Source organism: Jaculus jaculus, chromosome 2 (assembly GCF_020740685.1).
Source record: "Jaculus jaculus isolate mJacJac1 chromosome 2, mJacJac1.mat.Y.cur, whole genome shotgun sequence".
NCBI lineage: Eukaryota > Metazoa > Chordata > Mammalia > Rodentia > Dipodidae > Jaculus > Jaculus jaculus.
Window position 1 is genome coordinate 137,179,589 of NC_059103.1, and position 25,623 is coordinate 137,205,211.

The 25,623-nt window shown below is 40.0% G+C and overlaps 1 protein-coding gene across 1 annotated transcript in view; it reads left to right on the plus strand.

Moving 5' to 3' along the window:
* The window catches only part of Mcmdc2 (minichromosome maintenance domain containing 2), a 73,266-nt gene that overhangs the window by 44,955 nt on the left and 2,688 nt on the right, over window positions 1-25,623 (plus strand). The window contains exons 11-13 of the mRNA XM_004653306.3: window positions 2,792-2,971; window positions 6,509-6,651; window positions 15,871-15,980. Coding sequence (XP_004653363.3) covers window positions 2,792-2,971; window positions 6,509-6,651; window positions 15,871-15,980 — 433 coding nt within the window. The remainder of the gene's footprint in view (window positions 1-2,791; window positions 2,972-6,508; window positions 6,652-15,870; window positions 15,981-25,623) is intronic.

Below are 25,623 nucleotides of genomic sequence, written 5' to 3' on the forward strand. Positions count from 1 at the left end.
GACAGAGAAAGAGGCAGAGAGAGAGAGAGAGAGAGAGAGAGAGAGAGAATGGGGCCTCCAGCCACTGCAAATAAACTCCAGATGTGGGCACCCCCTTGTGCATCTGGCTTACGTGGGTCCTGGGGTCCTTAGGCTTCACAGGCAAGTGCTTAACCACTAAGCCATCTCTCCAGCCCTCACTTTTAGTTTTTAAATATGTATTTGCTTTTATTTGCAAGGAGAGAGAGAATGGGCATGCCAGGGTCTCTTGCCACTGCAAACTCCAGGTATATGTGCCACTTTGTGCATCTGGCTTTATGTGAGTACTGAGGAATCCAACCCAGGTCAGCAAGCTTTGCAAGCAGGCATCTTTAAGCACTGAGCCATCACCCTAGCCCACTTTTGCTTTTTTAGACAGAGTCTTGCTATGTAGCTAACGCTGTGCTGTATTTTACTATATAGCCCCAAATGGCCTTGAACTTCTTCCTTTAGCCTTCCTCAGCCTTCTGAGAGCTGGAGTACAAGCAGGCACATACTCAATAATATATATTCTTAATGTTTTGTTACTAACACATTCTATACTTTATTAGGTATTACAGTAATAATGATCCAGTTGTTTGATTTATTTTATTTTAATTTTTATTTTTTGGTTTTTTGAGGTAGAGTCTCACTCTAGTCCAGGCTGATACCTGCAATTCACTATATGTCTCAGGCTGGCCTTGAATTCACAGTGATCCTCCCACCTCTGCCTCCCCAGTGCTGGGATTAAATGTATGTGCCACCGTGCCCAGTTGCTTGAATTTTTTTTTTTAAATTTTTTAATTTATTTATTTGAGAGCGACAGACACAGAGAGAGAAAGACAGATAGAGGAAGAGAGAGAGAATGGGCACGCCAGGGCTTCCAGCCTCTGCAAACAAACTCCAGACGCGTGCGCCCCCTTTTGCATCTGGCTAACGTGGGACCTGGGGAACCGAGCCTCGAACCGGGGTCCTTAGGCTTCACAGGCAAGCGCTTAACTGCTAAGCCATCTCTCCAGCCCGCTTGAATTTTTTTAGTGGCTTTGTTTTGTTTTGCTGTGGTGCTGGGGAATCAAGCTCACATTTAAAATTTTGAAATACTCAATATAAAACCTTTTATTTATTTATTTATTTATTTATTTATTTATTTGAGAGAGAGACAGATATAGGAAGAATGGGCATGCCAAGGCCTACAGCCACTGTAAACGAACTCAAGATACATGCGCCACCTTGTGCATCTGGCTTGGGGAATTGAATTGAGGTCTTTTGGCTTTGCAGGCAAGTGCCTTAACTGCTAAGCCAACTCTCCATCCCCAAAACCTTTTTTTTTCTTTTTTTAAGCAGGGTCTTACTCTAGCCAGGCTGGCCTTGAACTCATAGTGATCCTCCTTTCTCAGCCTCCTGTGTGTTGGGATTGAAGGCACGCACCACCAAACCTGGCTTTAAAACCCATTTTTAAAAGTTGCTCTCCTACTGTCTAGACAGAAATTGGCCTTGATATCCATGACCTCGCAGTGCCTAGAAATACCTTCACACAGACCCTCATAATAGGAGAAAAAGATGATATCAAAGTAAAAAAGAGACTAATGGAGAGAGGAAGGGGATATGATGGAGAGTGGAGTTGTGAAGAGGAAAGTGAGGGAGGGGAGGGAATTATCATGGTTTATTATCTAAGTATGGAAGTTTTCAATAATTTTTTTTAAAAAAGTTGTTCTCCTCATTCTAGCTTTCCCTCTCAAATAATAAAAAAAGTTTTTGTATATATTTTTTTTAATTTTTAATTTATTTATTTGATAGTGACAGACACAGAGAGAAAGACAGATAGAGGTAGAGAGAGAGAATGGGCGTGTCAGGGCTTCCAGCCTCTGCAAATGAACTCCAGACACGTGCGCCCTCTTGTGCATCTGGCTAACGTGGGACCTGGGGAACCAAGCCTCGAACCGGGGTCCTTAGGCCTCACAGGCAAGCGTTTAACTGCTAAGCCATCTCTCCAGCCCTGTATATTTTATTTATTTGAAAGAGAAAGAGCCAGAGAGAGAAAGAAAGAATATGGGCATGCTAGGGCCTCCAGTCACTGAAGATGAATTCCAAATGCATGTCCCATGTGCATCTGGTTTACTTGGGTACTGGGGAATCAAACCTGGGTCTTTAGGCTTCAAAAACAAATGCCTTAATCGCTAAGCCATCTCTCCATCCCAGAAAATTATTTTTCTAAATTGCTCTCCAGGGCTTGAAAGGTAGCTTATGGTTAAGGTGTTTGCCTGTGAAGCCTAAGGATCCGGTCCAATGCCAGATACCCACAAGCCAGATGGACAAAGTGGCACATGCATTTGGAATTCTTTGCAGTGGTTGGAGGCCCTGGTGCACCCTTTCTCCTCTCTCTCTCTCTGTCCTTTTTCTCTCTCCTTATTTATCTTTCTCTCAAATAAATGAATAAAATAAAATAAATCTTTTTTTTTTAAGTTGCTTCCAGTTGGATGTGGTGGCACATGCTTTTAATCCCAGAGGCAGAGATAGGAGGATCGCAGGGAGTTTGAAGACACCCTGAAACTACATAGTGAATTTCAGGTCAGCCTGGAGTACAGGGAAACCGTACCTCAACAAACAAACAAACAAAAAAAGTTGCTCTCCACAAGTTACCAGGCTTTTCAGAAATTACTTTACATTGTAATTACTAATAAAATAATTAGTAATAATGTAAATAATAATTATATGCTGATTAATTTGTAATCATTTCCAATTTATGAAAATTCAAAAGCTTACTGTTTGTCTTATCTTTTTTGATTTGTTGTAGGATTATGGTTTGATTCCAACCAACCTTGTGGAGGCATTTGGATTATTGATTAACTGCAATGAATCATCTCCTTGCCACCCACTTCTTTCTGTTGTACAACATACTTTAAAGAAAGCTATGGATCCTGAAGGGCTGCTTTACCTAGCTTCTAAACAGTTTACAACTGAAGATTTTGAAAAGGTAAAGGTAGATGTAATGCTTAACCAGAGTTCATAAATTAATGTTTCTCAATTTGTATATTATTTATTTGAGAAAGAGGCAGAGAGAGAAGGGGAGAGAGAGAGAAAGGGAGGGAGAGAATGGGTGCACCAGGTTCTCTAACCACTTTAAACCAACTCCAGATGCATGTGCCATCTTGTGCATCTGGCTGATGTGGGTACTGGGCAATTGAACCTGAGTCCTTAGGCTTTGCGGGCAAGCACCTTAACTGCTAAGCCATCTCTCCAACCCAGTGTTCCTCAATTTAAACAAAAGCCTCTTTGGGCATTCTTTTTCTTCATTTAGAACTTTTAATTGTTTGTTTTGTTCCTTTGAGACAGGATTTCATGAAGCCCAGGCTGACTTTAAACTCCTGATCCTCCAGCTTTTACCTCCCAAGTGCTGAGATTATAGATATGTGCCATCATGCCCAGCTAGAATCCTTTTATACTAGTTTACTTCCAAATTTTGAACAGTTTGAGAACATTGTATAAAAAAAACTTAGGATTATATAATTAAACAACCGTGTAAGGAAATATATTTAAATGTTTTATTCAAATATTTTTATTTATTTATTTGAGAGAAAGAGAGAGAGAATGAATATGGGAATGCTATGGCCTCCTGTGAACTCCAAATACATATGCCACTTTGTGCATCTGGCTTTATGTGGGTACTGGAGAATCAAACCCGTGCTGTCTAGCTTTCTAAGTAAGCACCTTTAAACTGCTAATCCATCTCTCCAGCCCCCCAAAATGTTAAGCTTATTATTTATACTACTATGCAAATATCTGTAGCTTTTAAATGCTCAATTTGCTAAAGTGGAATATTTCTGTAGAAAATTATGGTAGCCTTATGAATACAAAGTTATTCACATTTTAAAATGATCCAAATGGATCTCTCTTTTATAAATGCCTTCAGAAATCTGAATTTCAAAAATATCTATCCTAACTCAGTGACATGTTTTAATGTTCTATCATTGTAAAAATGTTCAGAGAACCAGAGGATAGTTGATATAAATTTAATAGTGATGACCATAGCTATCAAAGGCTTGCATTTGTATTTAAAATCCTTTCATAAATCTGTCTAGACTAAAGTATCTGAAGAGGTTATATAGAAGGTGGGGAATATGGAAGTCTATGGCTATTGTGGTTTGAATGTAAAATGTCTTCTATAGGCTCATGTATTTGAATATTTGGTCCCAGCTTAGTGACACTATTTGGGAAGATTATGGAACCTTTAGGAGATAAAAACTTGCGGGAAGAAATGGTTCACTTGGAGCAGGCTTTGATATATTGTAGCCCAGCTCCAAATCCTGTTCACCCTCTACTTCTTGACTGTGGCTGCAATGTGGCCAACTTGGCCTCTTGTTTTTACCACCATGTCTTTTTTGCCATGATGGAAAGTATCCTCTTAAAACTCTCAGCCATAAGCCCTTAACCTAAATTGCTTCTGTCAAGTATTTAAAATGTGTTATGAAAGCCGGGTGTAGTAGCTCACGCCTTTAATACTGGTGGAGGTCAGAGGATTGCCATGAGTTCGAGGCCACCCTGAGACTACATAGTGAATTCCAGGTCAGCCTGAGCTAAAGTGAAAACCCTTCCTTGAAAAACAAAACAAACAACAACAACAAAAAATAGGTAGCTTCTAACAACTGGAGTACTAAATGTAAAACTATTCCCTAGAAAATGTCTTGCCATTTGTTCCTGAAAGAACAAATATCTATGTTAACTAGGTAGGTATTTGCTAAATACTTCAAATATATGAGCTTTTACATTCTGTTCTTTTACATTCTCACAGAAATATAAATGTCTTCTTTAGATAGTTTTTCATTTAATCAAGATGAAAACAAGATACATAATACAATTAAGGGTCAATTTAAATGCTATTCTGAGTGGGCACCTGTAAGTATATTTGGAATTCAGAAGTGAAGACATTAATGTAGAATGTTAAAGTTGGGAAAACCTCAGGGTGGAGATGAGACTTGAATTGGGCTTTAAGGAAAGGTAAAATTTCAATGGCATAAAGAATGGGTGTTTATAACAGAAAAACAGTAGAAAATGATATAGAAGTAAATATTAGTATATATGGAAAGTTATGGGAAGAATGATTTACCTGGAGCAAAATTGTCTAAGACTTTGGCAGTTTGCAATACTCGTAGATTCTCAGGTAGAATATAGTAGTTATTGACTTTACTAGACACATGAAATGGTACAAATGGAAGATAATCTGTCCACCACATAAATGAGAGGATAGACTTTGTTACAGATTGTAATGTGGAGAAGATAGACTTTAGTGTACCAAGTGTACTATAGAGCACTCCTGTGTCAATCCCTCAGGAAGGAGGGGTGCTGGGTTGGACAAAGGAAGAACTTAAGCAGTGATATGGACCCCCAAAGGAAGCTTTGGAGTTGAAGAAACCATAAGAGTTGTCTATTTTCAATGCTGACAACACTGCTGCTATGAGTCCTTTTCTGAAGGTGGCACATCACCATGCTCCATGGTGTAAATTTAGGGAGGATTCCTGGATTATCTCTATTTCTGAAGGCCTTCAGAAACATGCAGAGAGCATAGACAGGGTGTATCCAATCCAGGATCTATTCATATTGTTTTTTTAAGATTATATGTAAAATACAAAATATGGGGATGTGTTTGTTGCCCATTGGTATAGGTCTTGCCTATATGTGCTTGGCCTTGGGTTCAATACCCAGTACTGGAGAAAAAGTTATTTATAGAAAACCCAATAATAATTCATTTTTATTTTTGCTTTTATAAGTTGAAAAAGTAGAAAAGAACTAGGATAGTAAAATCAATCTGCAAATTATACCATGACTAGGTATTTAAGGTATTCTGTCTCAATAAATAAGATGGAAAGTAATTGAGAAAAACACCTAAAGTCAACTCTGGCTTCTATATGCATGCATGTGCACATGTACACTTATACAAACATATGTACATGTACACATATACACATGCAGAAAATAAGAAATAATTAAAAAGCATGAAACTCAAAGAAAATAGTGTTAATCACTGTTTTGAAGAATTACTCTCTGCCCAGATCTTCCTGAATCTTTAAGGTCCTCTTTATAGCAATTAGCTAAGTGCCAGGTGTCAGCTTAGTACCTTTAAAAGGAAAGAAGAAAAGCAAGTAGCTCCAAGGAAAGTATAAAAAGTTATTAAAGCTACTTAAAAGAGAAATGAGATTCTGAGGGAGGGAGCCTTTCTCCCATTAGAATCACAAAAGTTAGTTAGTCATTCAAATGTGTTTCATGGGACATTTCTACACTGAGAGAGATTTTTTTCTTTTCTGAGAGAGATTTTTCTGTGTAAGTTTTAATATTTCTTACAAGCAAAAGTCTATGATTTAAAGTACATGGTTACTGTAAAGTGACCCCAGAAATTTACTTAATTTTGATGTGAAGAAAATATACACACTTTTAAACAAAATTCCAGTACACTTTGGGGTTTTTAAGATTTGATAATAAAATTTAAATCTCTTAATTTTCTGTATTTTTAATGTAGCTACTGGCTTTTGCAAAGAATTTGCATGTAGAATTCAGCTTGGAAGCAGAAAGAATGATTCATGGCTATTATCTAGCAAGTCGCAGAATCAGAGCAGACTCTATATATGGATCAAAGCTGTCAGCATCTGCATTAAAATATCTGTAGGTATTCAATCCATGATTTTAAGGCCAAAATTGACTTTAAGATATGTGTTCAATTAACTTATCTATTTCACTTGTTTCTCTGTTTAGTTGGTTTATAATTTATCTTACTCCAAAATATGTGTAATGGCCTAATAATTTCTTTTGCTATATTTCTACATCTGTTGAACCTCTAATAATTCCTTTCACTAAATTAATTTTTAAATATTTTTATATATTTATTTGAGAGAGAGAGAGTATGGGTGCAACGGGACCTCCTACCACTGAAAATGAATTCTATATGTGTGTGTGTGTGTGTGTATGTATGTATGTGTACATATATATATATACATATATATATACATATATATATATGCATACACACACATATACATATATGTATAATTTTGTTGTTGTTGTTGGGGTTTTTTTTGTTTTTTTGAGGTAGGGTCTCACTCTAGCTCAGGCTGACCTGGAATTCACTATGTATCCTCAGGGTGGCCTCGAACTTGTGGTGATCCTCCCACCTCTACCTCCCGAGTGCTGGGATTAAAGGCGTGTGCCACCACGGCCGGCTGAAAATAAATTCTGGATGGATGCTTATGCCACTTTGTGTATCTGGCTTTACATGGGTACTGAACACAGGCCATCAGGATTTTTTATTATTATTATTATCATAATTTTCTATTATTCTAAATATTTTATTTAGTTATTTGCAAGGATGGAGAGAAACAGAAAGAGATAGAGAGAGGGAGTATGGACGTGCCATGGCCTTTTGCCTCTGTACACAACCTCCAAATGCACCTTGTATGTCTGGCTTCTCATGAGTACTGGGGAATTGAACCCAAGCTGGCAGACTTTGCAAGCAAGCACTTTAACCACTGAGCTATCTCTCTAGCCCCTGTCAAGCTTAATAAGCAAGCCACTAAACATCTGTCCAGCCCACTAAATTAATTTTTATTAGATCCTTTAAATGAGATGTGCCTGAGAAAAGTACAAAGATTTCAGATGCAAATGACAATTTTTTATTATTCACATTTTAAATTTTAGTTATTTATTTGAACATGTGCATGTGTATATGTGGGTATACCAGGGCCTCTTGTTGCTGTGAATGAACACCAGACACTTGAGCCATGTTTTATTTCTGGCTTTATGTGAGTGGCTTGAGAGTTAAATCCAGGCCAGTAGGTTTTGCAAGCAAATACCATTAACTGCTGAGAAATCATCCTAGCCCTATTTATTTTATTTTGCTTTACTTTGTTTGTTATTTTATTTTTGAGATAGGGTCTCACATTATCCCAGGTTGATCTGGGACTCACTGTGTAGCCCCAGGCTGTCTTAAACTCACAGAGATCCTCTACCTCAACCTCTTGTGGTAGTTTGAATTAGGTGTCCCCCATAAAAATCATGTGTCCTGAATGCTCCTCAACTGATGGCAATTTGAGAGGTGGAGACTTGCTGAAGAAGGTATGTTACTGGGAGTGGACCTTGATGGTTTATTAGCCTTAGCTTACCAGTGTTAGTTCAGCTCATTATCCTGTAGCTGTTGTCTACCTGATGTTAGCAAAAGATGATGTCCAGCCTCTGCTCATGCCATATTTTCCCTTGCCATCATGAAACTTCCCATTGAGACTGTAAGCCAAAATAAACAACCCTCCTCCCATTAGCTGCTTTTGGTTGAATGCTTTATGCCAGCAATGAGAGGGTAGATACAACACGTCTCAAATGGTGTGATTAAAGTATGCACTACTATGGTACAAATGATTATATACACACACAAACTTTTTTTTTTTTTTGAGGTATGGTCTCATTCTAGCCCAGACTGACCTGGAATTCACTATGGAGTCTCAGAGTGGCCTTGAACTCTCAGTGATCCTCCTACTTCTGCCTCCCAAGTGGTGGGATTAAAGGTGTGCATCACCATATCTGGTTCAAATGGTTATAATTTTTTAAATTTTTTTGTTTATTTTTATTTATTTATTTGAGAGTGACAAACACAGAGAGAAAGAGGAAGAGAGAGAGAGAGAATGGGCACACCAGGGCTTCCAGCCACTGCAAACGAACTCCAGACACATGTGCCCCCTTGTGTGTCTGGCTAACATGGGTCCTGGGGAATCAAGCCTCCAACCAGGATCCTTAGGCTTCACAGGCAAGTGCTTAACCGCTAAGCCATCTCTCCAGCCCCTGATTATACTTTAACGTGGCTATTTATATATCAAGAATGTTGTAGTGAGGCCTAAAGAAACCTCTTCATAAGCATATTGTTCCCACACTTTTATTTATATTTGGTGATACTAGTGATTGAACCCAAGACCTTGCACATGTTAGGCAAGTACTAAACCATTAAGCAACATCCCTAGCCTTGTTCCTTGTACTTAAAAATATTTCTTTCTTTCTTTCTTTCTTTCTTTCTTCCTTCCTTCCTTCCTTCCTTCCTTCCTTCCTTCCTTCCTTCCTTCCTTCCTTCCTTCCTTCCTTCCTTCCTTCCTTCCTTCCTTTCTTTCTTTCTTTCTTTCTTTCTTTCTTTCTTTCTTTCTTTCTGAGAGATAGAGAGAATGAAGTAGATAGAAAGCAGGAGAATAGGCACACCAGGGCCTCTAGCAACTGTAACTGAACTCCAAACACCTGTGCCACCTTCTACATTTAGCTTACATGGGTCTTGGGGAATAAAACCTGGGTCCTTTGGCTTTGCAGGCAAGTGCCTTATCTGCTAAGTCATCTCTCCAGCTGTTCTGGTACTTAAAAAAAAATTTTTTTATTTAGTTGATAGAGAAGCAGAGAGAGAGAGAGAATGGGTGCAGCAGGGCCTCTAAGCCATTGCAAATGAACTCCAGATGCATGTGCCACCTTGTGCTTACATGGGTACTGGAGAATTGAACTTGGGTTCTTGGGCTTCGCAGGCAAGTGCCTTAACCACTAAGCCATCTCTCCAGCCCCCTTGTACTTTTAATTATTTTTGTTTGTTTGTTTTTTGGTTTTTCGAGGTAGGGTCTCACTCTAGCCCAGGCTGACCTGGAATTCACTATGGAGTCTCAGGGTGGCCTCAAACTCACAGCAATCCTCCTACCTCTGCCTCCCAAGTGCTGGGATTAAAGGCATGTGCCACCACCCCTGGCTTATTTTTATATTTTGTTTTGTTTTGTTTTGTTTTGTTTTGTCGGTTTTTCAAGGTAGGGTCTCACTCTAGCCCAGGATGACCTGGAATTCACTATGGAGTCTCAGGGTGGCCTCCAACTCACGGCAATCCTCTGCCTCCTGAGTGCTGGGATTAAAGGCATGTGCCACCATGCCTGGCTTTTAATTTTTGTATTTTTATGAGAGAGCATGCGAGAGTGAGACAGAGAAAGAAGAGAGAGAGAGAGAATTGGTGTGCCAAAGCCTCTAGCCACTACAATCAAACCCCAGACATGTGCACCATCTTTTGCACATGTGCAATCTTGCATGCTTGTGTCACCTTGTATGTCTGGTTTGTGTGGGACCTAGAGAGTAGAACATGGATCCTTAGGCTTTTCAGGAAAGCACTTTAACCATTAAGCTACCTCTCCATCCCCCCTTGTACTTAAATTTTTTAAAAAATATTTTATTTATTAGAGAGAGAAAGAGGTAGAAAGAGAGAGAATGGGCATACCAGAGTCTGTAGCCACTGCAAATGAATTCCAAACACATGCACCTCCTTGTGTATCTGGTTTACGTGGATACTGGAGAATCTAACCCAGGTTTGTAGGCTGTGCAGACAAGTGTTGTAACTACTAAACCTTCTCTCCAGCCCCATTTCCTTTACTGTTAAATACTTCAATAGATTCATATATTGCTTTTCCTTAAGTTAATGAAAATTACTTTTTTTTTGAGGTTATAGTCTCACGCTAGCCTAGGATGATCTGGACTTCATTATGTAGTTTCAGGCTGGCCTTGAACTCACAATGATGCTCCTACTTCTGCCTCCCAAGTGCTGGCATTAAAGGCGTGTACCACTATGCCTGGCGTTTTTTGGGTTTTCAAGGTAGGGTCTTGCTTTCTAGCCCAGGGTGACCTGAAATAATCTCAGGGTGGCCTTAAACTCACAGACCCGCCTACCTCTGCCTCCTGAGTGCTGGGATTAAAGGCATATAGCATCATGCCTGGTGAAAATTACTTAAAGTTTTTTATTTTATTAATTTGAGAGTGAGAGGTAGACAGAAAGAGCTAGTATGGGCACACTCAGGCCTTTTGCCACTACAAATGAACTCCTCACATGCACCACTTTGTGCATCTGGCTTAATGTGTGTACTGGGGAATTGAACCAGGGTCATTGGGATTTCAGACTTGCCAAGCAAGCCTTTGAGCACAGAACCATCTCTCTAGTCCCAAAAATTACTTTTGCTATAAAGAAAACATGAACATTATAAAAATCTAAAATGACGGCTGGAGATTGTTTAGTGGTTAAGGCACTTATCTACAAAGCCTGAGGACCCAAGTTTGGCTCCTCAGAACCCACATAAGACAGACACACAAGGTGATGCATGTACACAAGGCCATATATGTGCACAAGATGGTACATGCATCTGGAGTTCATTTGTATTGGCAAAAGGCCCTAGCGTGCCAATTCTCTCTCTCACTCTCATAAGTAAAATAAATTTAAACTAAAAGGAGCAAAACATCCTCCTCATGCTACCTATTTCTATCTGTTTCTCCGGGGATAATCACACCAATTAATGTAGCCGGGTGTGGTGGCGCACGCCTTTAATCCCAGAACTTGGGAAGCAGAGGTAGGAGGATCACTGTGAGTTCAAGGCCACCCTGAGACTCCATAGTGAATTCCAGGTCAGCCTGGGCTAGAGTGAGATCCTACCTCAAAAAACCAAGAAAAAAAATGAGTCTTAATGTAGCCAGGCGTGGTGGCACACACCTTTAATCCCAGCACTTGGGAGGCAGAGATAGTAGGATTCCCATGAGTTCGAGGCCACCCTGAGATTATCTAGTAAATTTCAGGTCATCCTGGGCTAGAGTAATACCCTACCTTGAAAAACCAAAAAAAAAAAAATAAAGTCTTAATGTAGCCTTCCAGAAAGTATCTATTCAAATAACAGCATATACATATATAATTTAAATATTATGTATGAGATATATTTAACTGTTATATTTTAAATTAATATGCTAAGCATATAAAATATATAGATACATTTTATATGGACAGATATGGATTTTTTCACCCAAGTGGAATCATGCATGCCCAGAATTACCTTATTTTATTTAAATAGCTACATCATAGTTTTATAGCCTCAGTTTACATGTGACATATTGATACATAAATACCTTCTCATGTTGTATAAATAAATTTGAGGGTAGAAATGGGGTTTGTGGGTATGGAGAGCTTAGCAGTTAAGGCGCTTGACCCAGGTTTGATACCCCTATACCCATGAAGGCCAGATGCACAAGGTGGCACATGCATCTGGAGTTCGTTTGCAGTGGCTGGAGGCCTTGGTGTGCCCATTCTCTCTCTCTCTGTCTGCCTCTTTCTCCCTCTCTCTAATAAATTAAATTAAAAATATTTTTTGAAAACCGAAATGGGGTTTATGAAGGCTGGAGAGGTGGCTCAGTGATTAAAGGCACTTGTTTACAAAGCCTGAAGGCCTGGGTTCAAATCCAGTACCCATGTAAAGCCAGATGCACAGAGTGGCACATGTGCCTGGAGTTTGTTTGCTGTGGCAAGAGGCCCAGGTGTAGCCATAACTCACTCTTTCTTCTTCCCTCTCTATCTCTCCTTGCAAATAAGTAATAAAATATTTTTTAAAAGGAAATGTTGTTTACTAAATAGCAAAATAAAAGGACCCTCCCTACCTAGTAGAGTTATCATAAACCTTGCTTTTCTCTCCAACTATAGATAGATACATTACAACACCATATTTGCTTATCTGGAGAAGTAGAGTTGAATAATACATACTTTTCTTTTTCTGTGAAAAGTTCTATACATATTCTAACCTGGATAATATTTTCAGAAGGAGCTTGGATGAGGACATTAGGGATACAATAATCAAATATGGAATAAATAACATTGGAGAGACCTTCACAATTCTTTTTGTTATTTATTTATGAACCTGAGCCAGCAGGCTTTGCAAGCAAGCACCTTTAACTACTGAGCCATCTTCCCAGCATCCCCCACAGTTTTGGGGATGTTGTTTTGTTTTTGAGTTTTTTGAGGTAGGGTCTTTCTCTAGCCCAGGCTGATCTGGAATTCACTATATAATCTCAGGCTGACCTTGAACACACAGTGATTCTCCTACCTCTTCCTCCTGAGTGCTGGGATTAAAGGCATGCACCACGATGTCCCCCTCCCAAGTTTTGAATTATGATCTTAATCTACATTTTCTTAAGAAACAGTGCATGGTGGCACAGGCTTTTATGGGAGGCAGAGGTAGGAGGATTGCCATGAGTGAATTCCAGGTCAGCCTAGACTAGAACAGGACCCCACCTCAAATAACCAAAGAAAAGAAAAAAAGAAAGAAAGAAATATGTAACATCCTCAATTAAGTCTCTAAACTCCTAATACAAGTATGAATTTATGGGAAGAGGGTAATACCACTTTATATGAAAACATATGAAAAGGGATCTGGAGAGATGGCTTAGTAAGTAGTTAAGCTTGTCTGTGAAGCCTAAGGAACCAGGTTCAATTTCCCAGTACCCATGTAAGCCAGATACACAAGGTGGCGCATATGTCTGGGTTTCATTTAGTGGCTAGAGGCCCTGGTATGCCCATTCTCTCTATATATATCTGCCTCTTTCTCTCTCTTTCCCAAATAAATAAATAAAAATATTTTTAAAAAACTTTTAAAAAGAAAGAAAATATATGAAAAGGACTTGCAATGTCATTGTGTTTAGATTAATATGAGTAAACAATATAATATGGCTTTTATAATGTTGACATTTGGGATTGATTGATATATAACAAGAGTAAGAGAATTTTGGTTCTGTCTCAGCCCTCTCTGATGGTCAAATCACACATATCATACTATCCCGAAAAGGAAGATTGACTAAATCTTGCCACAAGGAGAGTGCTGGAATGGTGAGGGCCTGTAAATTGTGTTTAATGGCATAATTATATTTGTATGCATGTGTGTAGTGCTCAGAATGGAACAAAAAGCATCACCCATAATAAGCAAGCACTCTACCCTTCATCCACATGATGATATTACAGCATTACAGGTACTAGAAGTATTTAACTTGAATAAAAGAAAATATGGAGCTGCTATGACAGTAAATGAATATTTGATCACATTTGAGGAGCATTAGGCTCGTTCTATAGTTTTAGCAAAGAGAGCAAGAGACCAGTGAGTACAAATTGTAGTGACACTAATTTCAGCTTACATTTGTTTAAGTTTTGTACAAAAATTTAAATGCCTTTACTGGTTTTAAAGTTGAATCTCTCCACTTCCCAGAATCCTCAAAAGTCAAGCTTATTTTCTGAATCTCAGGTTTAGCAATTATTCAAGGAGCTCAACTGCCTAGTATAAGCATAAGAGAAAGATTTCAGGAAACCAAAGCTGGTTAGTTTTTAAAACTTTTTATTGATGATTTTCTTATGTGTACATAATGTATTTTGATCATAATCCCTTCCCAATACCATCTATTGTTCCCCTTCCCCCATTCTGGGTTATTTAAAAAGCATAGGAGTAGGTCACCTCATGAAGGAAAAGCTCCGAAAAGACTGGATAATGAGTAGCTCAGGATATTGTAGAAGAAATTCACTTCTTGACTGAAGTTCAAACTCTAAGATCCCTTCCAACACTGGAATTCCAAGATTCTGTGAAGACATCACATGGATGAAGAACTAGATTAATACAACAAGGATATATTTATATAAGATATTCAGCTGGGCGTGGTGGCGCACACCTTTAATCCCAGCACTCGGGAGTCAGAGGTAGGAGGGCCACTGTGAGTTTAAGGCCACCCTGAGATGACCGAGTGAATTCCAGGTCAGCCTGGACTAGTGTGAGACCCTACTTCGAAAAACCAAAAAAAAAAAAAAAAGATATTCAGATAGGGTTATTTTCCCTATTGTGTATTTATCTAAATGGAACTTGGGGGAAGGGGTATGAAGTGCTAAACAGAAGCCAAGATAGAAGCCAGTGTTTTAGTAACAAATCAGGATACTTGCTGCTTCTGCCATAATCTATTTAAATTGGTGGGGGAAAAGTGCATTTTAAAAAAGCTAATATTTTGTTTTGTTTTGTTTTTTTGTTTTTTGAGGTAGGGTCTCACTGTAGCCCAGGCTGACCTGGAATTCATTATGGAGTCTCAGGGTGGCCTCAAACTCATGGCAATCCTCCTACCTCTGTCTCCTGAGTGCTGAGATTAAAGGTATGCGCCACTATGCCTGCCCCAAAAAAGCTAGTATTTTTTAAATAATTTTTATTTCATTTAATTTATCTATTTGCAAGCAGAGAGAATGAGATAGAGAGGAGACAGAGAGATAATGGGCATACCAGGGCCTTTAGTCACTGCAAACAAACTCCAGACGCATGTGCCACCTTGTGCATCTGGTTTACATGGATACTGGGGAATTGAACCTGGGTCCTTTGGCTTCACAGGCAAGTGCCTTAACCATTAAGCCATCTCACCAACCTGAAACTAGTATTTTTAAAAAACAAGAACAAGGGAGGCAGAGGTAGGAGAATCACTGTGAGTTCAAGGCCAGTCTGAGACTACACAGTGAATATTAGGTCAGCCTGGGCTAGAGTGAGACCCTACCTCAACAAACAAACAAACAAACAGGCTGGAGGGATGGCTTAGCGATTAAGGTGCTTTCCTGCAAAGCCAAAGGACCCAGGTTCAATCCCCCAGTACCCACGTAAACCAGATGCACAAGGTGGCACATGTGTCTGGAGTTCGTTTGCAGCAGCTGGAGGCCCTAGCGTGCCCATTCTCTCCCTCTCTCTGCCTCTTGCCCCCTGTCAAATGAATAAATAAATAAAATGTTTTGAAAAAGCTGGGCATGGTGGTGCATGCCTTTAATCCCAGCACTCAGGAGGCAGAGGTAGGAGATTATCATGAGTTCAAGGCCACCCTGAGACTACATAGTGAATTCCAGGTCAGCCTGAGCTAGAATGAGACCCTGCCTGGAAAAACAACAACAACAACAAAAATGCTTTAAAAAATAAAAAGAAGATGCTGCTTTTTGGTGTGTGACTGATGTTATGTCCTGTCATATATATATTATTTTTATAATATCAACATATTCTTGTTAACATTAATTTTCTTTTCTAGATTTTCCTTATCTGAAGCCCATGCTCGTCTGAACTTAAGGAATAAAGTGCTCAAAGAAGATGCACTAATTGCAGCCTTATTATTTGAAACATCTCTCACATTGAAATTTGGTAATATACTGTTAATGGTCTGTACATATTCTTTTGCTTAAACTTAAATATTCTTATGTTATTAAATTTCTATGTTCATTTTAAACACTATGTTTTATATTTTATTTATTTATTTAAAAGAGAGACAGGAGCAGGGCATGGTGGCACATGCCTTTAATCCCAGCACTTGGGAGGCAGGGGTAGGAGGAACACTGTGAGTTCAAGGCCAGCCTGAGACTACATAGTGAATTCCAGGTTAGCCTGGACTAGAATGAGACCCTACCTCAGGAAAAAAGAGAGAGACAGAGACAGAGAGGGAGCGAGCAGAGAGAGGGGAAAAAATGAGCACACTAAGGACTTCTGCACTTGCAAGCAAACTCCAAGACACAAGTGCCACTTCGTGCATCTGGCTTTATGTAGGCACTGGGGACTCAAACCCAGGCCGTCAGGCCTTGCAAGCAAGTGCCTTTAACCACTGAGCAATCTTTCCAGTCCCCTGAAACATTATTTTAGTGAAATATAAATCTGTGAGGTAAGACTTGCTTTAATTTTAGCGTTTACTAACTGTTGGTAGTATCATCTGTGTTTGTTGGTTAGCAACAGAGTTTCATAGCTTATGCTTGTTTTAAATTTACAATCCTCCTGCCTCAGCCTCCCAATTACTACAATTGTAGCTGTGTGCCACCATGGTTGGATAGCAATATCACCTGATCAGTTCTTCTCATGAATGATTATTGCTTTGAGGTTTTGTTTGTTTTGTTTTTTATGTGAGACCAAGAGTGTCTCACTAAGTAGCCCAGGCTCACCTAATCTCACCATCCTCAAATTGGCCTCAGCCTCCTTCGTGCTGGGATTACAGGTCTTTGCTACCACATCCAGCTGCATGCTTGTTTATGCAGTTACTTAAATTTTAGTATTGCTTAAGGAATCCTTTCTGAGCCAGGCATGGTGGTGACCCCTTTAATCCCAGCACTCAGGAGGCAGAGATAGGATCACCATGAGTTTGAGGCTACCCTGAGACTACATACTGAATGCCTGGTCAGCCTGGGATACAGCCAGCTCCTACCTTGAACCCACCCACCCCCAAAAAAATCCTATGTGGAAAATATTTAATACAATACAGGAAAGTATTATAATTTATCATATTAATATAGCATGCAACATTTGTCAAGCAGTTTTCCAGGTGAAAATAATAGGAAAAATGACAAATGGGATTGTATGAAATTAAAAAGCTCAGTGTGGTAGCTCATACCTGTAATCCCAGCACTAGAAAGCCTAAGGGAGAGAACTATATAAGTTCAAGGCCAGCCTGGGCTCCAGGCCAGCACAGGCAGAGTGTTTTATACCAGTAACAGAATTGTTTTTACTATGAGTCTTAAATTATAAGATCAGATATTGTGATATTTTCAGCATTATTATTTTTTCTGCTTAGGATTTCTTTAGTTATTAGTGTCTTTGTGTTTCCTTATTAACTTTAAGATTGTCTTTTTTCTAGTTGTATGAAAATATCAATGGAACTTTGATGGGGATTATATTGAATTTATAAGTTAATTTTCGGTTTTATCGGCATTTTGCCATAAAAATATAGCCATTTTTAGGCCATTAATTCTGCAAATCTGTGTTTATCTTCTAGTGTCTTTTTCTTTCTTACTTTTAATTTATTTTTGTTTTTTTTTTTTTAATTATTTATTTATTTATTTGAGAGCGACAGACACAGAGAGAAAGACAGATTGAGGGAGAGAGAGAATGGGCATGCCAGGGCTTCCAGCCTCTGCAAACGAACTCCAGACGCGTGCGCCCCCTTGTGCATCTGGCTAACGTGGGACCTGGGGAACCGAGCCTCGAACCAGGGTCCTTAGGCTTCACAGGCAAGCGCTTAACCGCTAAGCCATCTCTCCAGCCCTATTTTTGGTTTTTTGAGGTAGGGTCTCACTCTAGCCCAGGCTGACCTGGAATTCACTATGTAGTCTCAGAGTGGCCTCAAACTCATGGTGATTCTCCTACCTCTGCATACCAAGTGAGGGGATAAAAGGTGTTTGCCACCACACCCGGCTCCAGTGTCTTTTTCAATTTGTCCTCAATGTCTGAAAATTTTCATCATAAAGGTCGTATTTCTTTGGTTAGGTTTATTCCTATGTATTTATTTGGGTGTTTTTTTTTTTTTTAAGTTTTTTGTTTAGTTTTTATTTATTTATTTGAGAGTGACAGACAGAGGCAGAGAGTGGGCACGCCAGGGCTTCTAGCCACTGCAAACGAACTCCAGACGTGTGCGCCCCCTTGTGCATCCGGCTAACCTGAGTCCTGGGGAATCCAGCCTCAAACCAGGGTCCTTAGGCTTCACAAGCAAGCGCTTAACAGCTAAGCCATCTCTCCAGCCCTAAATTAATTTTTAAAATTATTTTTATTTATTTACTTGAGAGAATGAGAGAGGGAAAGAGGCACACAGAGAATGAGAGAGAGAATGGGCACAGCAGGGCCTATAGCCACTGCACACAAACTTCAGACGTGTGCACCCCCTTGTGCATCTGGCTTACATGGGTCCTGGGGAATTGAACCAGGATCCTTTAGCTTTACAGGCAAATGCCTTAACTGCTAAGCCATCCACCACCCCCCCAGCCCTGTTTGAAGTCTACTTTATTAGATATCAGAATAGTGACACCAACTGGTTTTCAACTTTCACTCACTTGATCAATTGTTTTCCATCCTTTGTCAGTCTGTGTAGGATCTTGTTTTTAAGTCAGTCAGTTAGTCTATGCCTCTTTAAAGCATTTTTTAAATTTGTATGAGAGAGAATTGGCATGCTAGGGCCTCTAGCCACTGCAAATAAATTCCAGACATGTGTGCCATCTGTGCATCAGGTTTTACACTAGTACTGGGGAATCCAACCTGGGTCCTTAGGCTTTGCATGCAAGTGCCTTAACCACTAAGCCATTTCTCCAGACCCTATATATACCTCTTTATTGGTGAGTTGAGGTCATTTACACTTAGAGTATTATTGAGAGATGTTTACTGGCTCAAAAAATTTTTTTCGAGACAAACCTAACAGACTGGACCTTATTTTTTTCCACTGCAAGAGAAGTGAGGAAGAGAATTGGCATGCTAAGGCTTCCAGCTATTACAATCGAACTCCAGACACATGCACCACCTTGTGTGTTTCTGTGTGACCTTCAGCACTTGCATCACCTTGTGCATCTGGCTGCCATGGAACCTGGAGAACTGAACAGGAGTCCTTAGGCTTCGCAGTCAAGCACCTTACCCACCAAGCCATCATTCCAGCCCTGCTTACTGACTTAAAAAATATTTTATTTATAAGCACAGAGGGAGAAAGAGAATGAATGAATACTTCAAGGCTTCTAGCCACTGGAAACAAACTCCAGATTCATGTACCACTTTGTGCATCTGGTTTTATGTGGGTACTGGGGAATCAAACCCAGGTCGTTAGGTTTTGCAGGCAAGTATTTTAGCCAATGAGCCACCTCTCCAGTCCATTTACCAATTTTTAAATACTTCTCTATTTGAGAGAGAGCAAGAGAACACTGAGGTCTCTTGCTGTTATAAATGAACTCCACACACATGCACCACTTGTGCATCTAGCTTTACATGAGTACTGAGAATAGAACCTAGCCCATCAGGCTTTGCAAAAAGTACCTTGAATGGTTGAGCTATATCCCCAGCTTTTTTTTTTTTTTTTTTAAATCTTTTCTCCATTGGTATTAGGGATTTGTTGGTTTATCATGTTGAACATTATGGAGTTCTTCCTTGCTTTGTTCATCTATGCCTGTTAGGAAATTGATCCTTTCCTGAGCTCTTGTGGTGATGTGTGTAAGAGTTGTAATGTCTATAAGTTTTTGGTTCCTTTGTCTTCTATGTACAACATTTCTTTAAGTATCTTCTGCATTGTGGCCTTGGTGTTCATTAATATGTACAACATTCCTTTACGTATCTTCTGCATTGCTGCCTTGGTGTTCATTAATATGTACAACATTCCTTTACGTATCTTCTGCATTGCTGCCTTGGTGTTCATTGTCTTTAGTTTTTGCTTTTCTTGAAATGTCCTTATTTCTCCAATTTTAAAAAGAGAGCTTTGTTGGATACAGTAATCCTACTTGACAGTTGTTTCGGGGCTTGAAATATATCAGTGTGTGCTTTCCTGGTTTTTAGGTGAGTTATTTCAGTGTTTGCCTCTGAGGGTAAACTGATCCTTCTGGTGGTTTGAGTATGAAATGTCCCCCATAGTCTGATGTGTTTGTGATTAGGTCTAGCCTTTGAGAAGTAAAACCTGGCTGGAGGAGGTATGTTACTAAGGATGAGCTCTGAGGTTCATATAACCCAACTTACCCTTGCCAGAGCATGTTACCCTTGTTGCTTACCTCCCAGCTGATAGGGGATAATGTGAGCTAGCTTGTTGCTCATACCATGCTTTTCCCATGATGAGACTTCCCCTCAAAACTGTAAGCTGAAATAAACCCTGTTTTGCCCTGATTTTGTGTTTTTGTTTTTCAAGGTACAGTCTCACTCTAGCTCAGGATGACCTGGTACACACACTGTTGTCCCAGGCTGGCCTTGAACTCACAATGAGTGCTGGGATTAAAGGCATGTGCCACCATGCCCAGCTTGCCCTTATTTATTTTTGCTTTGCGTTTTTAGCATTTTGACTAATATGTCATGAAGGGGCTATTTTCTGGTTATTTCTATTTGTGGATTGTGATGCCTCTTGTGTCTGAATATCTTTTTTTCTGTAGATTTGAGAAATTTTCTGCTACAATTTCATTGAATAGATTCTCTAGGCCTTTAGTTTTTAAGCTCAGCTCTTTCTATCTTGTAAATTCCTGGGTTTGAGCTCTTGATATTTCAGAGTTCTTGGATGTTGTGATCATTCTGATTTACTTATTTTTCTTTATTGATATCTGAATGTGGTCCACTCTTGACACATTTCTTGGTCAAGTTTGTGATACTATCTACTCTGTTTCCTTAGTTGGCTCATCGAGTTTTCAATTCCATCTTTTCTTCTCTTTCAAAATCTCAATTGCCTGGAGATTGTATTTTTCTCCTATATTGCTGACTTCCTCATCTGTTTGGCTGAACATTTCCTGTGTGTTGGAAACTTTGCTCTCCAGATCCTGTTTTGAGTACATATCCTTTTTTCTATTCTTTTTGAGGTAGGTCATTGGTCATTCTTTTAGGAAACCTTGAAGATCCTCATTTGGCATTTTACCAATGAAAGTATCTTTTCATTCAGTAGGAAAGGATCAAGCATGTTGCATTGCTTTGTCTTGTGTTCTGATTTTCACATTGCTTCTGGTTTCGTTTGGGGATCTTCTCTTTGAGCAGCCTACTCTTGAGGTATCAATTCCTAACACCAGTCAGAGAGGAGAAAACAATCTGTTGTAACAGCAACAACATGTAGAAATAAATTAATTAAAGCTCACTACTGTATCAACAATGATCATTTAATAAAAGATGCTAAAACTAATGCAAAATGTACTATGAAGCTGAAAACTACAGATAAATATGAAAAGAGTTAATGAAAGGAGGCAGGGAAAGGGGGGAAATAGGACACGTGTGGTGGTTTTGAATGTCATGTTCCCATAGCCTCAGGTTTTTGAGATTGTTTCCTACTTAGTTTCCATCTGTTAGCGCTTGGGTGATGAAGCCCTGTGTAACCAGAGGTGGAATTTGGGGTTGAGCTCAGCCCTATGTGTTCAGAGTGAGCTTGTGTTTCCTGGTGCTGGCTTGTTCTCTTTGCTATGGATGCATGATGAAGTCAGCTTCCTCCACCATGATGAACTTTCCCCTAGAATCTATAAGCCTGAAATGAACCCCTTCCTCTCATAAACTGTTTTATGGTTGGGTGTTTTACCCAGCAACAATATGGTAACTACAACTGAAAAATTGGTACCAGAAGTGGTCATAGTTGCTACAAACCTGGGTGACTTTAGGCCTTTTGGAACTGATTTATAGAAGGAATATGGAAAGATTGGAAACACCTTACAAAGCTGTAAGTAGAACCTGATGGACCATTCTGTTGAAAAACCTAAATGCAGAAATAATTATAGACCGTGTAGGTTTGGCTTATTAGGGGAAGAAAGAACTTTGAAAAGACTAGGCTAGAGTTGGGCATGGTGGCCTACACCTTTAATCCCAACAATCAGGAGGCAGACGGTAGAGGATTGCAGTAAATTCAAGGACACCCTGAGACTACATAGTGAATTCCTGGGCTAAGACAAGATCCTACCTCAAAAAACCAAAAATAAAAACTAAGCTAGAGTCAGTTTATGTGAGGGAATAGCTGTGCTTGTCGCATTGTTTAGGGTTTAGAATAAATGGACTAATGTGAGCAGACAGACATGGTGTTGGAGACAGCACCTGTTCAGTTGCAATTGCTTGAGATTACCATTGAAATTAGGCCAGTTGTTCTGCATTGAGACAGGAAGAATGATAACTGTTTAGAAAGTGGGCCAGAATACTGAAGGAACTTTCTTGTTCTTCAAAGTCTGCTTTATTCCCCCACTAAATTAACATTTGATAGCCTACCTGGTACTATGGAATATAACAAATGCAGAAAAAGGTCATTGGATGTGCAACGTGGTTTTGTTGGAGATGGCCACTGTGTGATGTGGAGCAGGGTTGTTGGAGTCCCTGATAGAGCCATGAGGATAAATCATGGGATACAGTGAAGATCCCAGAATCTTTTTCTTTCAAGATGCCAGGACTGTAGCACAGCTACCAAGGAGAGCTGCCAGCTCAGGATGGATTGTTTCTGGCCTGTGAGCAGCCTAGCTGGAGAGGGATGGAATTGGAAACCCTGAGACTGTTGTGGGTATCAGATGGACTTGAAACTGCAAGATTTGATGTCTTCCCTGTTTTACATCTTGCATTTGTTCAGTCTTTCCTTGTTATGCCCAATGCCATCTTTTGCAATGTGAATATTTATCTGTGCCATATATGTTTTGGTTTTACAGGCTAAGTTTAGAAACTGAGTATGGGGATGTCTGAACAGTATTTGGACTGATAAAAACTATGGGGACTTTTTAAGTTGGACTAAATGTATTATATTTTACATCATGCAACACATTTTACATCATGGAGGGTCATCAGTTTATGAAGGCTAGGCGGAATATGGTGTGTTGAATCAGATATCTCCCATAAACTAATGCATCTTTGTGGTAGACAGCTTCAGGTTTGCTGAGAAAAAGTTCCAGACCAGGCACAGTTATGGAGGAAGGGATATTTATTGAAGCTTACAGAGCCAGGGGAAGTTCCATAATGGCAGAAGAAGCTGGCCTGCTTTCCCAGAACCAAGCCAGGAGAGGGAGAAGTACATGCCTAAAGCAACACAGCTTAGCACACTTCAGAAACTCCAGCTAGGCATGCTTTGCATATCTTTAGATTGGAATCTCAAACCTTCTACCAAACCTTAGGGCTGGACCCTAAGGGCCAACCCAGTGACACCACCTCCAGTCAGGTGGCTGCAAATCCAAACCACCAGGTAATAAAACACTGAATAAATTGGGGGCCATATATTCAAACTACCACAGTTCTGAATACTTAAGTTCCTAACTGGTAGTAATTTAGAAGATGGAGCCTTGTGGAGGAAGTATGTTGTTGGGAGTGAGCTTAGGAGTAATGTAGCCACCTCCCCCTTGATAGAATCCAGCTTACTTTTTTATTTTTGACATAGGGTCTCATTCTAGCCCAGGCTGACCTGGAATATGTAGTTTCAGGTGTCCACGAACTCATGGCAATCCTCCTACCTCTGCCTCCTGAGTGCTCAGCTTACTTTTTTTTTTCTTAATTTTTAATTTATTTATTTATTTATTTGAGAGTGACAGACACAGAGAGAAAGACAGACAGAGGGAGAGAGAGAGAATGGACACGCCAGGGCTTCCAGCCTCTGCAAATGAACTCCAGACGCGTGCGCCCCCTTGTGCATCTGGCTAGCGTGGGACCTGGGGAACCGCGCCTTGAACCGGGGTCCTTAGGCTTCACAGGCAAGCGCTTTACCTCTAAGCCATCTCTCCAGCCCATCGGCTTACTTTCTTGATACTGCAGTCCACCTGCTGTGGCAGAGGTGACGTCCAGCTTCTGCTCATACTATGCTTTCCCCTACCATCATGAAGCTTCCTTTCGAGACTGAAAGTCAAAATAAAACAACTTTCCTTCCTCTCACCAGCTGCTTTGTCCCAACTTAAAAATGTAACTACCATAAGAAGCAAGATTAAATAAATGAAAGGAAAAAAAAAGAATGTAATAGAAGCCAAGAAAAAAAAGCAAGAGGTTTGTCACAGTCAGCTTCACATTGCTGGGATGAACTTCCAAACCAGGCACAAGTTGTAAGAGGAAGGGATTTGTTAAAGCTTACAGATCCAGGGGAGGTTCCATAATGGAGAAAGAAGCTGGCCCCCTTTACACAGACCCATGCAGAGAGAAAAAAAAAAAAAAACACCCAACACAAACAAGCATATCCTAGGTAGAACTCAAGCACTGCATATCTTTAGACTGGAATTCAAATCAACCTCCACACCTTAGGGCTGAACCACAGGAACCATCCACAGTGACATTAATTTATCAGCTTGAATAAAATTACTGAATCTTATTGGGGCACATCCATTCAGACTACCACAGGATTAGAGAAAGATAAAAAGATTTCCCAATGATAAGAGAGTACAGAGCTGGAGGGGTGGCTTAGCAGTTAAGGCGTTTGCCTGCAAAGCCAAAGGACCCAGGTTTGATTCCCCAGATCCACGTATGCCAGATGCGCAAGGTGGCACATGTGTCTGGAGTTCGTTTGCAGGAGGTGAAGGCCCTGGCATACTCATTGTCTCTCTCAAATATTTTTTTTAAAAGTTCAAAAGCCACATTAATTAGATCAATGTAAAAGGGAAGGAGACAGTGTGGTATAAACAGAGGCTGGACATCACCACTGCCACAACGAATGGAAACTAGCAGCAGGAGAGTGAGTCAAGCTCTAGCAAAGTGGAGCTGGCTGTAACATCCCTAAGGGCACCCCCACTAACACACCTCCTCCAACAAAGTTCCATCTCCCAAATTGCCATCAGCTAAGGACTAAGCATTCAAAACTCTCATGTTTATGAGGGATACCTAATTCAAACCACCAGTAAGGTGGGAGGTTATTTCCCAGAACATGAGCAACTTAACAGTAGCTACACCCCAGAAGATGATTCCCCCTCCCCTGACAACTATTAACTGCCAATAGCTCCTCAGGGAGGGGTGGAGCCTCATGATACCCTCCCCCATCTATGATAGAAAGTTGATGGGTCCCCTCTTGTGCAGGTCTTGAACAGGTAGCCACAGCTGGAAGGATAAGCTTCAGAGTTCTGAAGTACTATGGTAGTAAATGACAGGTGGCACCTGAAGTTGATCTTCCTACTGAATGTATTTGAGGCTGTCAAACATGAGGTCTATGCTTGGCTAACAAGGGTGGGTTATGTATGCATTGCCTAGCCACACCTTATGTGGCCTGCTCTTTTCAGCTTGCTAGCATTTCCCTCCTTTTTTTAAAAAAAAAAAACAATTATTTATTTATTTGAAAATTACAGAGAGTCAGAGAGAAAGAGAGAGAGAGAGAACAGGCATGCCAGGGCCTCCAGCCACTGCAAACGAACTCCAGACATGTGCACCCCCTTGTGCATCTGGCTAATGT